At 37.4% G+C, this 15,394-nt stretch overlaps 1 protein-coding gene and 1 pseudogene across 2 annotated transcripts in view; one reads left to right on the top strand and one right to left on the bottom strand.

Moving 5' to 3' along the window:
* Nucleotides 1–394: 394 nt before the first annotated feature.
* Nucleotides 395–15,394, bottom strand: part of LOC306646164 (olfactory receptor 7E24-like) — a 53,862-nt gene continuing 38,862 nt past the window's right edge. The window contains exons 2-4 of the mRNA XM_079114617.1: nt 7,189–7,317; nt 4,162–4,232; nt 395–1,762 (exon numbers count right to left, since the gene is read on the bottom strand). Coding sequence (XP_078970743.1) covers nt 820–1,650 — 831 coding nt within the window. The 5' untranslated portion in view covers nt 1,651–1,762; nt 4,162–4,232; nt 7,189–7,317 and the 3' untranslated portion in view covers nt 395–819. The remainder of the gene's footprint in view (nt 1,763–4,161; nt 4,233–7,188; nt 7,318–15,394) is intronic.
* LOC306646170 (proteasome subunit alpha type-1-like) lies at nt 2,927–3,933 on the top strand (annotated as a pseudogene). The gene has a single exon. The product of its transcript is annotated as a proteasome subunit alpha type-1-like (transcript).

Genomic DNA, 15,394 nt, shown 5'->3' on the forward strand with positions numbered 1-15,394 from the left:
TGGTATGAAAGAGGGCTACTGATTATTTTTAGTGAGGGTACGGGGGATTGAATTCAGTGGCACTTGACCACTGAACCACCTCTCCAGCCCTATTTTCTATTTTATTTAAAGACAGGGTCTTACAGAGTTGGTTAGCTCCTTACATTTTCTGAGGCCAGCTTTGAACTTACAACACTCCTGCCTCAGCCTCCCGAGCCACTGGGATTACAGGCATGTGCCACAGCACCTAGCAGTTGCTGATTTTTGTATACTGATTTTGTATCTTATAAAATTGCTCAATTTTTTATAAGCTCTAGAAGTCCATTGGTACACTTCGTAGGATCTTCTAAGGTTATGATCATGTCATCAGCAAAGATACAAATGGACTTCTTTCACTCTATTTTTCTCTTTAATTTCCTTCCCTATAATCAGGAACAAGACAAAATGTACACTTTCACCACTTCTATTCAATAATGTCCTTGAAAGTTTTGTTAGAGAAATTAGAAAAGAAAAATAAATTATGATAACTTTAAATCTCAAAACAGTTTTTGCCATTTTCAAGTTCACAGCACAGCAGCATTAATCACATTGACATTGTTCTCAAACTATCACCATCATCCATCTCTAGAAATTTTTCACAATCCCAAAGTGAAATTTTGTTCCCATTTTGAAAACTCCCCAGGCCTCCTTTATCAATACTGGTTAAACCATTCTAATATGAGAGATGATGAGAAGTTAAAGTCATTGATGTTATCAAGAAGACAAGATTGAAAGGACTAGATGTTAAACTTTACTACATTTTCCAAAATACATAGCTGCTGGACACCAAAGTTCCTAAGATTAGACAGTTCTGCTGTGAAGCCTCCTCAGGGCACCTTTAATGTCCTTGTTCCTCAGGCTGTAGATGAAGGGATTCAACATGGGGGTGACCACAGTGTACATCACTGAAGCCAACACAACTTTTCTGGGAGAATGTGAAACAGCCGATCCAAGGTACACTCCAAAGGCTGTTGCATAAAATAAGCAAACAACTGAGAGGTGAGACCCACAGGTGGAGAAGGCTTTGTACTTCCCACCTGAGGATGGGATTCGTAGAATGGACGAAACAATTTTATAGTAAGAGAAAAGGATCCCAGAGATGGGAAAAAGGCCATATACGACACCAAGAAAATACTTGAGAATGTTATTAGAGAAGGTGTCAGGACAGGCAAGGTTAAGGAGTTGAGAAGGGTCACAGAAGAAATTAGAAATTTCTACATCTTTGAAGTTAGTAAATTGTAAGACAATCAAATTGTGCAGTTGGGAGTCAAAAAGGCTAACCAAAAAAGAAACAAGAACTAAGAAGCCACAGAGACGAGGGTTCATGATGACTAAGTAATGTAGTGGGTGACAGATGGCCACAAACCGGTCATAGGCCATCACAGTCAAAAGCATATCATCCATACAAGCAAAAATGGCAAAAATAGACATCTGTGTCAGGCAGCCCTCATAGGAGATGACTCTGCTGTGTGTTTGGATGTCCACAATCATCTTTGGGACTGTGGTGGAGATAAAACAGATGTCAGTGAAGGACAGGTTGGAGAGGAAGAAGTACATGGGGGTGTGGAGGTGGGAGTCAGAGCTGACAGCCAGGATGATGAGCAGGTTCCCAAGCACTGTGACCAGGTACATGGACAGGAACAGTCCAACAAGGATGGGCTGCAGGTCTGGATCCTCTGAGAAGCTCACAAGTTGAAATTCAGACACATGTGTTATATTTTGTGCTTCTGTATTGCTTGGACACCTTTCAAAAAAGAAAAGAGCTTGAGGAAAAGGGAACACATTAACAGGTACCTAATACATTTGAATTCATGTATTCACAAGTAATGTATTTATACTTGAAGTCCATAAGACTTCAATCATAACTCTCAATAGTGAAAAATCTAGCTCTCTCGAACACTCTCCTTGTTGCTTTATGTGTTATTCACCCCTTCCATGTGCACTTTAGAGACATTGACGAGAACATTAAGCAGAATGTTAGAAGTACGGGAGCACTAGACAGAACAAGTACATAAGCACAGTAAAATCAAGTCTATTCTTTCTGGAAAACGTTAGAGAATAATAGCCTTCCTCATTATGAAAGCAATGCTTTAATAAAGGAAGTTAAGAAGCAATCTAATATGCTTTATTGTGTTGTGGACCTTGGACAAATTCTTTTGTCCTATATTAGAAACAGTGTGTGAGGCCTCCATACTCTGACAACTGAATTAAGGTTAATGATTCATAATCAGAAGATATTGTTATGTGCCTGTCACTATCTAGGGTTTTCATCTGTCTTTGGTTTTCTGATTTTCTTCCTTTGTGGATTTAAGTTTTTCCTTTCAAATCATGTAAGATTCTACAGGTGAATGGAAAAGAAAATGTGGCATATATACACTATAGAGTTTCACTCATCCACTAAGAAGAATGAAATTGTGGCATTTGCTGGTCAATGGATGGACCCAAGAACATCCAACTAAGTGAAATAAGCTAGACTCAGAAAGTCAAGAATCAAATATTTTCTCTCTTATGTAGAAGCTAGAACAAAATAAGGAAAAGAGGTGGGGCTGGAATCCCATGAAAATAGAACATATATCAGTGGAGTTGAGTAAAATGTTTGATGGGGAGAGAGGAGGGATGGGAAATGGGAAGAATGTTGGAGTGAAATTGAACAAACTATTCGAGTACATATATGAATACACCACAGTGAATTTCACCATTATCTATATCCATAACACATTAATTTTAAAAACTATGCATAAATAGAGAAAAGACCAGTGGGCAGGTAACAGGGAGAGGAAGGAAAGAAAGGGGAAGTAATGGAGATTGAATTGGAACAAATTATATTTCATCTTCTATAATTATGTCAAAATGAATCCTAATATTATGTACAACTACAACACACTAATAAAAATTTTAGAAATCAGCGCTCCTGAATTCGTCCGCTTTGCCGGAGCTCACAGCCAGGTCCGCGCCGGAATTATGTTTCGCAACCAGTATGACAATGATGTCACTGTTTGGAGCCCTCAGGGCAGGATTCATCAAATTGAATATGCAATGGAAGCTGTTAAACAAGGTTCAGCCACAGTTGGTCTGAAATCGAAAACCCACGCAGTGTTGGTTGCACTGAAGAGGGCACAGTCAGAGCTTGCAGCTCACCAGAAAAAAATTCTTCACGTTGACAACCATATTGGTATCTCAATTGCCGGGCTTACTGCTGATGCTAGACTGTTATGGATATGGGCCCTCACATTTTCCAAACCTGTCCATCTGCTAATTATTTTGACTGCAGAGCTATGTCCATTGGAGCCCGTTCTCAATCAGCTCGTACTTACTTGGAGAGACATATGTCTGAGTTTATGGAGTGCAACTTAAATGAACTGGTTAAACATGGTCTTCGTGCCTTAAGAGAGACACTTCCTGCAGAGCAGGACCTAACTACAAAGAATGTTTCTATTGGAATTGTTGGTAAAGACTTGGAGTTTACAATCTATGATGATGATGATGTGTCTCCGTTCCTGGAAGGTCTTGAAGAACGACCTCAGAGAAAGGCACAGCCTGCACAACCTGCTGATGAGCCTGCAGAAAAGGCTGATGAACCAATGGAACATTAAGTGATAAACTTACATTATGTGTATTATTGAATATTTGAGAATGCGGAAACACATACTGATGACAGTAATGTATACTTTGAACTAAAAGATGCAGGGGTGGAGCTATCAGTCCAAACTGATTTTAGGAATCAGTCCAAATGTGTTTTTTCCAAGTAACTTCCCCAAACCATATAATGGGGTACATTTTTCTTTGAGAGGGTCTATATAATCATTTTCTAGAAAATATAGGTATACCAGTGTTTTTATATGAAGAAAATAGTGTCTTTGGGGTTTTAAAGACAATTGTGAAATAAAATTGTTTCACCTTAAAAAAAAAAAAAAATTTTAGAAATCAAAAAAAAATTTCATTATTTTTTTAGAGGAGGAAAAGTTTATTTGGGGGCTCAGCTCATAGTTTCAGAGGTCTTAGTCCATAGACATCCAACTCCATTTTTCCAGGCTGGAGATAAGACAGAACATCAAGGTGGAAGAGTGTGGTAGAGGGAAGCAGTTTACATGATGATTGGCATGCAGAAAGGGAGACTCCACTCACCAGATACAAAGTGTATACCCCAGATGGGCTGGGGTTGTGGCTCAGTGATAGAGCAAGCATCTAGCATACATGAGGCCCTGGGTTCAATCCTCAGTACCACATAAAAATAAAATAAAACTATATATATATATATATATATATATATATATACACACACACACACACACACACACACACACACACCAGAGGCATTTCTCATTTTTTTGTGCAAAAGTGTTACTTTATTTAATTCTTCTTATCAATGCTTTTACTATGATTCATTATTTAACCTTTTAGAGGTAGATTTCAGTTGTCACTTTCCATTTTATTTCTCTCATCTCTTTTTTAAATTGTTTGAACAACTATTAGCATATGTTGTTTCCATAACAATGAATCATGCCTGGAAGTGAAAACAATCATGGAAATTAAATCAAGTACCCTTGGCTTTGTTGGACTTCAAATAGTGATTGATAACTCTCATTAAATGCACCTAATCAATATCATCACTTAAGAAATGTGAAATTAGTGTACACATTATCTCTCAAAGACATAAAAATAATAAATGATAGAAAATACCTTTGAATAGTTTAATTTTATACTGGTTTATTTGCATAAACACATACAATACCAATCCATACAATTACAACAAAGTATCTGGTATGAGAGAGGCATTTGTTTCTCCCTTTTTCTTCATTCTGTATTCCATTGTGGCCTGCCAATTCTGCTACTGTTGTTCTAATGTTAACCCATCAAATTCACATTTATGTATTTTAGCACCAGAGAAAATCCCAAAGCTCAGGTTTTGTCCCAACCTTCATATATTTTCTAGTCAATCTTTCCTGATACATATATTGCAAATTCTCTTACTTCAGCCACATGAAGGAAACCCAGGTTCATTATTTGACAGCTCTGTGACCAAATTGGAAAACAAGGTAAAAGAGAATGGGACAGGAAATAATGAAAATGCTTCTGGCAAATTTTCTCAGCCTACAAAATGGCACTAAAACTCACCTAATTTATATGGATATTACAAAACCTTCTTTGAAATTCTCTAAATTGTACAAGTAATAATTCTGTCTCACTTATTAATACATTCACCTATAAAAATCATTCACTATTCAAATACCCTGACCTCAGGTCAAGCAATTATATCAGAGTTCTTGGTGGTATGTTCTTATACCAGCTTTGAGATACAATACCTTAAAATATTTCCTGGCTCTTAGAACTGGAACCATGAATATCTCTTATTATCACCAATAATATACACTACCTATACTGAAATAAAAGCATTTGATAATACTCGTCTCCACTTAAAATGATGAATAATCATCAATGAAGTCTGAGTTCTTTGGGTATCACTGCATGACTCCATTCTTTTGCACAGCTGTGTTCCAAACACAGTTACTGTCATGAATTTGGAGGTTATTATTTCCTGTCAATGCCTCCATAATAGTATTAACAAATCCATAAGCAGTTTTCCTTAAAATATGGCCTAAAATGTACTTAAAGCTCATCTAAGTAGTCTACAACACAATGCTTCTTCTGAAATGTGCTATTTCACGTGAACATGTGATTTTAAGTCTGTGAAGTACATTCCTCTACTTCAAAGGCTTTATCTGATTAAACGTGACCTAATGGAAGGACATCATTTAACCTGCAAGTTTATTATATTGTTATGGGCAAGGACCAAACAGACTCCATTTCACCCTAAGACTCCGTGTCATGTAGGAAATGCTTCTCCCATGAGAAAACTCTGCCTCTGTACCCACCAACAGTTGAACAGTTGCCTAGCATAGCATGTTTGGCAACACAAAATGACAATTCTTATACAATGTAAGATTGTTCTCCCTCTGGGTTCCATTTTTCTTGGGCAGAGTACCCTAACATTTATTTAAATGTTAGTGACCATTCTCTGATTGTCATGGCAACAGCCACTTATGATTAATGTATTAAAATGCTTTGCTTATGGTATAAAAGGTGTACTCTGACCCTTGGAAGGGGTTGAAGGGTACAGACCTGCAGCCTGCCCCTCCAGCCAGCCAGCAGGTGAATAAAGATGGTTCCACCTCCTGCTTTAAGATGGCCTCAGTGATTTATTGCCATCTCGCCATAACAATATCACAATGATTTTTAAATGCCTGTGCCTCTCCCTGATCAGAAAACTCAGTTCAAACAGGATTTCAGAGTTTTCAACCTAACATCCTACTCAAATAACATAAAAATATGTTTTTAAATTTTATTTCCTATAAAATTAAAATCATGTACTTTTAATGTCGGGAAAACTATGGGAAAAAAATTGATACAATCTGTATACAGTGCAGAGTAAAAGCCTGGTACTCAGAAATCTCCCAATAATCGTCCATGATGAGAGAAACAAGGTTCAGAAGAAGGGAGGAGTGGGGTTTCAGTGGAAGTATGGAGATTGAAGTTGACCAAATTATACTATATGCATGTATGAATGTGTTACAATGAAACCCACTATTCTGTGTCATTAATATTGGCCAATAAAAATATTTTAAAAGCTAAGATTTGAGTCAGGTAGACATGTTTTTGAATCCTAAAATTTTGTCTCCAATTCTGTGAAAGGGGTTAATTATTTATAAAGGGCTCATCATTTTAAAAGACTTGGTATGTATAAAATGCCCCCACCAATCACTGGCACACCATAGTACTTAATTATTATTAAAGGGAAAGGTGAATTTCAATAGTAAATTTAATAAAAATGAAAAATTTTAAGGACTAATTAAGGATGCTTCATGATGTTATGGTCACTATTCTCATCCTCATCATCACCTTCATAAACTTCTTGGAGAGCTTAGGAAAGTGTTTACTGGGACCTATTTTCTGTTATTGTCTGAGAGCTGTCCATGGAAAGTAGAACCAGTGTGGGAAGAAAGCAAGACTCTGAAGAGATTTCCAGGACCCTGCCACAACCAAGACCTTAAACAATCCTGGTAACCGAAAATTTACACATCCTTTTTCTCCCTTCTGGCCACCCAAAATGCATGTTTTGGAAACAATATTCAGACAGCTCATGCTCCGTCATTCACCTCCCTCGGCACTTACCGATTTGCACTGGGACTCTGGTGGGTCATGGCCAAGGAGTGAAGATCCAAAGCCCATCTAATGCCTGGTACTCAATGAAGGCTCAGGCTTTGTCCCCAGGATTTCTATCCCTGCAGTCTCAGATAGGAGCTTCCTGATGCAGTCAAACACAGAAGGAGGAGACACAGGTATGGAGCTCCCTGGACTTGGAGCCATCAACCTGAAGGGCTCTGCAGGCACAGCCTGATTGTTGATTATTATATGGACTTGGAGACTCAATGCACACTTCCTAATTAGCCAAATTGGTCCAGGTTATCACAAACTCTAAAGGCTTCCTCATGTTAGTGGAAGATGAGGAAGAGAAAATAAATGTCCACAAATGCTCTTGGGCTCTTCCTCTACACAGGAGAAAGCTCCTGGGTATTCTTCATTTTGTTCATTAGTTTTTGTTTTTTTTTTCCTTTGCCTTTTCTCCATTTTTATGATGGTGAAATTTAATTTTGTTCCAAAAATGACAATTTCCTCCAGATTATCAGCATTAATCACACTCACACTGTTGGGCATCCATCACCAACACCCATATCCAAACTGAAAATTTCTACACAATGTAAAACACTTTTCATTCCTCCCAGCCACAAAATTGACTTCCAACATTCTGCCATCAAAAAGAATGACTAATTGGAACCTTTACACCACAATGATAATGTGACCGAGAGGCTGGCTAGATTCCAGGTCTGTATTTGTAGTTCAGTTGCCTTTTCTACTTTACACTTAAACCCATTGCTCAGGTCCTGACAGTTCTGCTGTGAAGGACACTTTTTATGTCCCTGTTCCTCAGGTTTTAGGTGAAGGGATTCAGGGTAGGGATGAGCAAGGTGTAAATAACTAAGGTCACCAAATGCTTTCTGGGAGATTGACACAACAGAACCAAGGAACACTCCAATGATAGTTCCACATTATAAGCTAACAACTGACAGAAGAGACTCAGAGGCACCTCCCACATGATGATGGGATTCTCAAAATGGAGGAAACAATATTTTAGAAAGATAAAAGAACCCAAAAGATTGGAAAAAACACAAATATGGCTCCATACCTAACAATGTTATTAGAGAAGGTGTCAGGACGGGTGAGATTAAGGAGTTGAGAAGGACCCTTGAAGAATTGGAAATTTCTACATCCATAGAGTAAAACAATTATAATACAGTCAAATCGTGTACCTGAGTGTCCAAAGGCTTACCAAAAAGACACCAAACTAAGAAGCCACAGAGTCAAGGGTTGGTGATGATTGGGAAATGCAGGGGGAGACACACAGTCACAACATGTCCTAGGCAATGATAGTAGCATGTGATCTATATTTCAAAAGGCAAGACCAAAAGAGCCATCTGTGTAATGCACTCCACATGGGGGATGATTCTACTGTGAGTTCAGATGTTCATGATCATCTTTGGGACCCTGGCAAGGTGAAACAGAGTCAGCCAGTAGCAGGTTTGGAGAGAAGAAGTACATGGGGGTGTGGAGGTGGGAGTCAGAGCTGACAGCCAGGATGATGAGCGGGTTCCCAAGCACTGTGACCAGGTACATGACAGGAACGGTCCAAGGAGGGATGATTAACCTGGACCACCAGAGGTTCCCAGGAGAAGGAACTGTGTGACACATATAAGGTTTTCTAATCTATTGTTTGGAAACATTCTGGGAAAATAAAGAGTGTTGGATAAAAGAACAAATAAACAAACCCCACCACTCAGTGTATATTTTGAGTAGGTATTCAAAGGAAGGTACTCACTCCTGAGGTACATGCACCCTCTGCAATACTGCTCAGCTGTGACTAAATAAATCTTTTTACAACCCTTACGTGATTGTATCCTGTGTTATTGTCTGCAAACATCTACTTTAGAGACACTCAGCTGAGCATGCATAAAAGGCCAAGAGCATTAGAGATAAATTCACGGTAACTAAAATAAATACCACTCTTTGAAGAAAAATATAGAGAACAGTAAATATATTTCCCCTTTTAATAAAAGTCACTTTTAGAATTGGGATGTAACTCAATGGTAAAGTGTTTGCCTAGTATGCACAAGGCCCTGGATTTTTATTCCCAGGACCATCAAAAAAAAGAAAAAGAAAGAAAGAAAGTTACTTATTAAGGAAAGTTAAAGAGCAGTTCAATACACCTAACTTCTTCTACAAAAATGGCACCTACCATTTGTGTTTAGAATGCTTGTGAACGTATTCCCAGCAGCTCAGGTGGCTGAGGCAGGAGAATCACGAGTTCAAAACCAGCCTTAGCAACTTAGCAAGGCACTGAGCAACTCAGCAAGAACCTGTTTCTACATAAAATATTTTTTTAAATGACTTGGTATGTGGCTCAGTGATTAAGTGCCCCTGGGTTCAATTCTCAGAACAAAGAAGAATAAAAACAGAATGCTTGTGAACACTCTGTGAGAATTAGGGCTACCTTATCCAAAACCCTTTTACAATCAATAGTGAACAGAAAACACTGTCGTGTGCCAGGAATTCCAGCAGGTTTTCAACATTTTGAGGTTTTCTCACTTCCCTTCTTTCTACATGAAGTGCTCAGTCAAATAATATGTATCTTTTAAAAATCAAATGACTCATTTGCCATGGTGTACTTTGATACAGTTTAGTTAAAGCTACAAATACATCATACATCGCTGACCACAAATGTAGCATCAGTGTACACTGTACCTCTCAATAATTAAAACATAATGAAGTTTGAAGTAACATTTTTGAAATTTTTATTTAATCCAGGTTTTTTCGCATTTTTATCGGTGCCTTGTAGTTGTATAAAGGTGGAATCTGTTACACGTACTCACGTATGCACCCAACAGGACAACATGATGTGGTCAACATCATCTCCAGTATTTCCACTTTCCCTCCCCCCACTCTCCCTGGTCCCTTTCCTCCATGCTACTGATCTCTTTTCAATATTCATGAAGTCCCCCACCTTTCTTTTCTTTTTTTTCTCCTTAGTTTTCGCATATGAGAGAAAACATGAGACCCTTGACCTTCTAAATTTGACTTATTTCATTTAACATAATGATCTGAAGTTCCATCCATTTTCCTGCAAAAAACATAATTTCATTTTTACTTATGGATGAATGAGACTCGTGTGTGTGCATGTGTGTGTGTATGCCATTTTCTTTATCCACTCATCTGTTGATGAACACCTCGGCTGGTTTCATAGTTTGGGTATTGAGAATTGTACTGCTATAGACATGGGTACGCATGTATCACTGTAGCATGATGACTTTAATTTCTTAGGATAAATACCAAGGAGTGAGTACAGCTGAGTCTTATGGTGGTTCCATGCCTACTCTTTTGAGGACTCTCCATACTGATTTCTATAGTTGTTGTACTAATTTACAGTCCTATCTAGTGTAAAAGTGTTTCTTTTTCTCCACATCCTCTCCAGCATTTACTATGATTCGAATTCTTCATAGCTGCCATCCGTATAGGTTTGTTTTTATCAGTCCATTAAATCTTAGTAAAGTATTTGTTGTGTAAGATATCTCTTGGCAATTTCACATTGATTCTCCATTTTATTGTCATCTGGTAATACTTTTCTTTATTTTTGTTTGTTTTTGTTGTTGTTTGTTTACTTTTCTCCTCACAAACCCTCCGTTTTGTAGTTGAAGACTTTGGCAACAGGGAAACCCCTAAGCCCCAAAGTTTGGGTGCTAATTTTCATGTACCTGCTTACTAGACTTTCTGGTCAGTACTTCCTGATATATGGACTACTTGCTTGCTTGAGAGACCTGAAGGCAACTCTGATTTAGTTGGGAAAAAAAAAGCAAAAGAGAAAATAACAGGAAAAAATATCAACATACCTGGGCAGTTTGCTCATGTATAAAATGGGAATAACAATTGCTTAAGTTATATGACTGTTTTAAAATTTTTATTAATTTTGTGGTTTTGATGGTGCATTATAATCATACATAATACTGGAATTCATTGTGAAATATTCATACATGCATATTTTTTTTAGTCTCATTCCCCAGTACCTCCCCTTTCCCTAATCTTCTCTCTCACCTTCATCCCCTTCCTCTACTCTGCTGGTCTCCCTTATGGTGTTTTTTAATTAGTGCAGTAAAATTACACACATCAGTAGAATTCATTGTGGTGTGTTTGCGATGGACATAACATAGTTTGGTCAACTCTGTTCCCTAGTACCTCCCCTACCTCTCCCCTCCTCCCTGCTTCTCAATCCCCTTCATCTCTTGGGCACTCCATACAGGGAAGGAAGAAAATTTGTATTAGAGCTCTTAAATCAAGTAGAGTAGTGGTCCTTAGTTCTATTTAACAATATATTGACCTGTGGATATTTGAAATATCTAGATACTTTGGCTTCACACACCACCAACTTAATCATAACATCTGCTTTGTTCTATGGTTGTACACAATGTAGATTCATACCCATTTGTTTAATCATACATGTACATAGGGTAATGATGTCTGTCTCATCCCAACATGTTTCATCCCCTCATTTCCCTCTACATAATCTAAAGTTCCTCCATTCACCCCTCACCCCTCCACACCCATTATATAGCATCATCCATTCTTCAGGGAAAACATTCGACCTTTGGTTTTTTGAGATTGGCTTATTTCACTTAGCATGGTATTCTCCAATTCCATCCATTTATTTGCAAATGCCATAATATTATTCTTCTTTATGGCTTTAATAATTTTCCAATGTGCACATACACCCCATTTGTGTACAATGAATCAAAATGCAGTCTGTAAAAATTTTTTTTAAATAAATAATTAAATTTTTTTTAAAAATTTTAAAAATGAAAAACCTAAGAAAATCCACACACACACACACACACACACACACACACACACACAAAAAAAATCTGCTTTGTTTTTTGGTTTTTGTTTTGGACTTTTTTTTTTTTTTTGAACCAGCAATTCAAAGTTGCTTAAGGTCACCCTAAGTTGTTGGGGCTGGCTTTGAACTATACCCTTCTCTTTGTGCTACATTTTCTTTTCTTTTTATATTCATGGTAATAGCCTTTTTTTTTTTTTTTTTTTTTTTTTTTTGCTAACAAGTTCTTTATTGAGGATGACTTGTTAAAATGGGATACATACACATGGAATTATTGTGGAAACAAAGAAATGATTAATAAGGATGCCCTTATATCAGTATTTAGGGATCTTTATATTATTTAACAAGAAAAGCAAGGTGCCAAACAGTGTAACTTGTTAGACTTTTGTGTAATGTCTGAAAGAATGAGTGTGATTTTTTGTGTATGTGTTTGTGGAAGTCAGCAAGGAACTAATGAAGATAATCATGCATGCAGAAGAGGAAAAGGAGTAAAGAGGAAGGTAACTGGGAAGGGCACCCCACGCCCCAAGTTTTCATAAAGATGCCAGCAGGTCAGGAAGCATTCATTTTAGGGGATGAAATGAAGCAGATGTGAACGTAGGTGAATGTAGCCTCATGTAGCCTCGTATGAAGACACATTCTTTCCTCACTTGTAAAGTCTATACATTTATAAAGAGACCAACAAAGAGAAACCTGGAAAAAACAAAGCCCTCATTGCTGTTTGAGATGTTCATTAAAACACTTTCAAATTGATAATTGTAAAAATAAAGTATTTCTCTGGCCTTTTTGGAGGACTTTTTTTTTTTTTTTTTGTATAAACAAGCAGATTTTGATGAGAGGGAAGGTGTGTTTTGCAGAGGATGGCGAGTTCATGAGAGCTGAAGAGTGACACAGTCTGAATGTCATCATTTCACAATTACAACACTGGGAAAGTATTGCCAGTTAGCACTAAGATAATTAAGTAGTGATTGATGGTGGATTGGACATTTGCATAGTGTGGATGACTTCATAATTGGAATGAGAAATCTGTAACTGCAGAATGAAGGACTCAGAGTGGCGTTCTCTTGATGAAGTGGCCAATCTTAGCACCTTCACTGCTGGACTGCTAGATATCATCATGCAGTTTCTTTTATAAAATAGTATCATCGGTGACATCAGATTGGAAGAGGATTTGAAGGGCAACAGGAAATTATCTCTCCATCTCTTAATTTACACTTCATCTTATTGAAGTGATAATTGGCCAAATGAAGTCATTAAACTGATTATCACCACTCTCCTAAACATTTATTTTACGGTATCACAATGATTATTTTTCCATAGTTGAGCTCATGCAATTTGCAGGAGCCAAATTAAACACAGACTATGGATTGGTTGTGTTTGCATTGAAAAAATATTTCAATTCACCCGAAAAGAAGCCCCATATTTGATAAGAAGAACTCCAGAAATGAAAGGTTAAAAAACGTAGAAGGCAGACTGTATTCTTTTTAGACTTACTGAGAAAGTAGAGAGCAAATATAGTTTCCAGAGTTGGCCATCACTTCTCTCAGAATGCCTTTTTCTTTTCAAATTGATGCTCATATTTAGATGTCATCAGGTTTGTGTTAGAAAAGGCCACATTCCTACAAATATAAAAGTAAACCAAAGGTGTTGTATCAAGCAGCAATGAGAGAAAGAATCTGCCTCTAGTTCACAATTCTTTTTTATTTTTCTTATTTAATATATTAGTGACATTCTAACCCATTATTCATTTTGCATACTAAAATGCTGTTTTACCTTTAAAGGAAAAACTGTTAGCAATATAATTGCTATTAAATGATAAACATAAGCATAGAGTGAATTTTTCATAACATCAACAAGAGTGTATTTGAAATCTTATTTTATTAAAATACAATAAAAGAGATAATATTTTATTTTGCCAAACATAGTTGTGAAAAATGTAAATAGAGCCTTTTGGGCTTCTGCAACTTATATTTTGGGCTTGCTTTATTCACACATGTGAAGTCTGTATTCTCCTACTACCTGTATATAATGACCACACAGCTTGTCCTTGACAATGTTGCTCCATCTTATTTCCTTTTTTAAATCCATGAATTTTCAAAGCAACTTCTAGGTTTCTATCAATTTCAGCAGTCTTTTCATTGAAGATAATGTTTCTGGCATCCAGTTTATAATTCTAGAGTGATCTATTTTTGAAACATTTGTAAACAACTGGGCTATTGAAATTGGGTGCATTTCTATGATACAATCTGTTTTAAAAGGAGAAAACAAAAGACAATATCTACACTAAATACAGCTGCCAAAATAATTTGACATTGAGAATGCTGTGGCTACAAAACATGAGATAAACATGAGATAAAAATGCAAAACATCCTAATGTTTAATTCATTGTGACTCTAATTTTCTGTAAACAGGAAGGTCAAGTATAGAACGACCTTTATCTCATTTCTAGTCAGGAGGCACAATCCTGGTAACATCTGGGTCTCCACTGACTTCCCAGCATATCGGCTTTAGCTTAGGAATCTATCATCAAATCTCTCAGGAAGTCCACTTATATTCCAATAAATTTTCTTTGCAGGTTTTTACACTGAATTGTGGAGTAATAGAATTCATAATCATTATAGATAGAAACTTTATTTTCTCTTCTATCTCTTCAGTAATTTTTGGATGGCAGATACTGGTAAACAACTGATACATATTATACAAACCTGCTGTCCATCAATTGTTAAAGAATATTCATTACTCTAAGTCATAGCCTTTGAGCAGCTAATCCATGTGCAGCTCTGCAGCTCAACACCACTGTAGTGATGCTCCTTCCCCTTGTCTGTCCATCTGTCCACGCAGTGGCTGGCATCAGGTAAGGACGCAATGCCCCTTCCCACCACTGCTCTGCTTGAGCCATCTAGTCAACATGCTTTCCAAGGGAGGATTGCTTGCCTTAGATGGCAGGAGGAAAGGAGTTTATGTTTTGGAATCAGGTTTGGTTCCAAATTCTCCTCTCCTGCTCCGCCTGCTGTTTGACCTTAGATATATAACTTAATCTCTCCAGAGCCCGCCTCACTCCCCTCTTCCCAAAGAAGGATGGTAAGACTATTCCATGCTGACTGTTGATGGAGAAGTGGTAAAGATAAAAACCAAGACAAATGCAAAGCACTTAGTAGAATGATTGTGTCTTTATAAACACTCAGGGATCACAGTTTATCAGTAGCATCAGGGTTTTTAAATTAAAATATCCCTGAGATACCAGCGCTGGCCTGCAAAGGTGCCCACAGCACAGCTTCTCTGGTAAGGAGGCTCCTGGACTCATTTCGGGGCAGCTAGGTTAGATAGATGTTGGATACCACTGTGGTGGGAAGGGTATCTGCATTTCTGCATAGATTATGC

Source organism: Sciurus vulgaris (assembly GCF_902686455.1).
Source record: "Sciurus vulgaris genome assembly, chromosome: 16".
Lineage (NCBI taxonomy): Eukaryota > Metazoa > Chordata > Mammalia > Rodentia > Sciuridae > Sciurus > Sciurus vulgaris.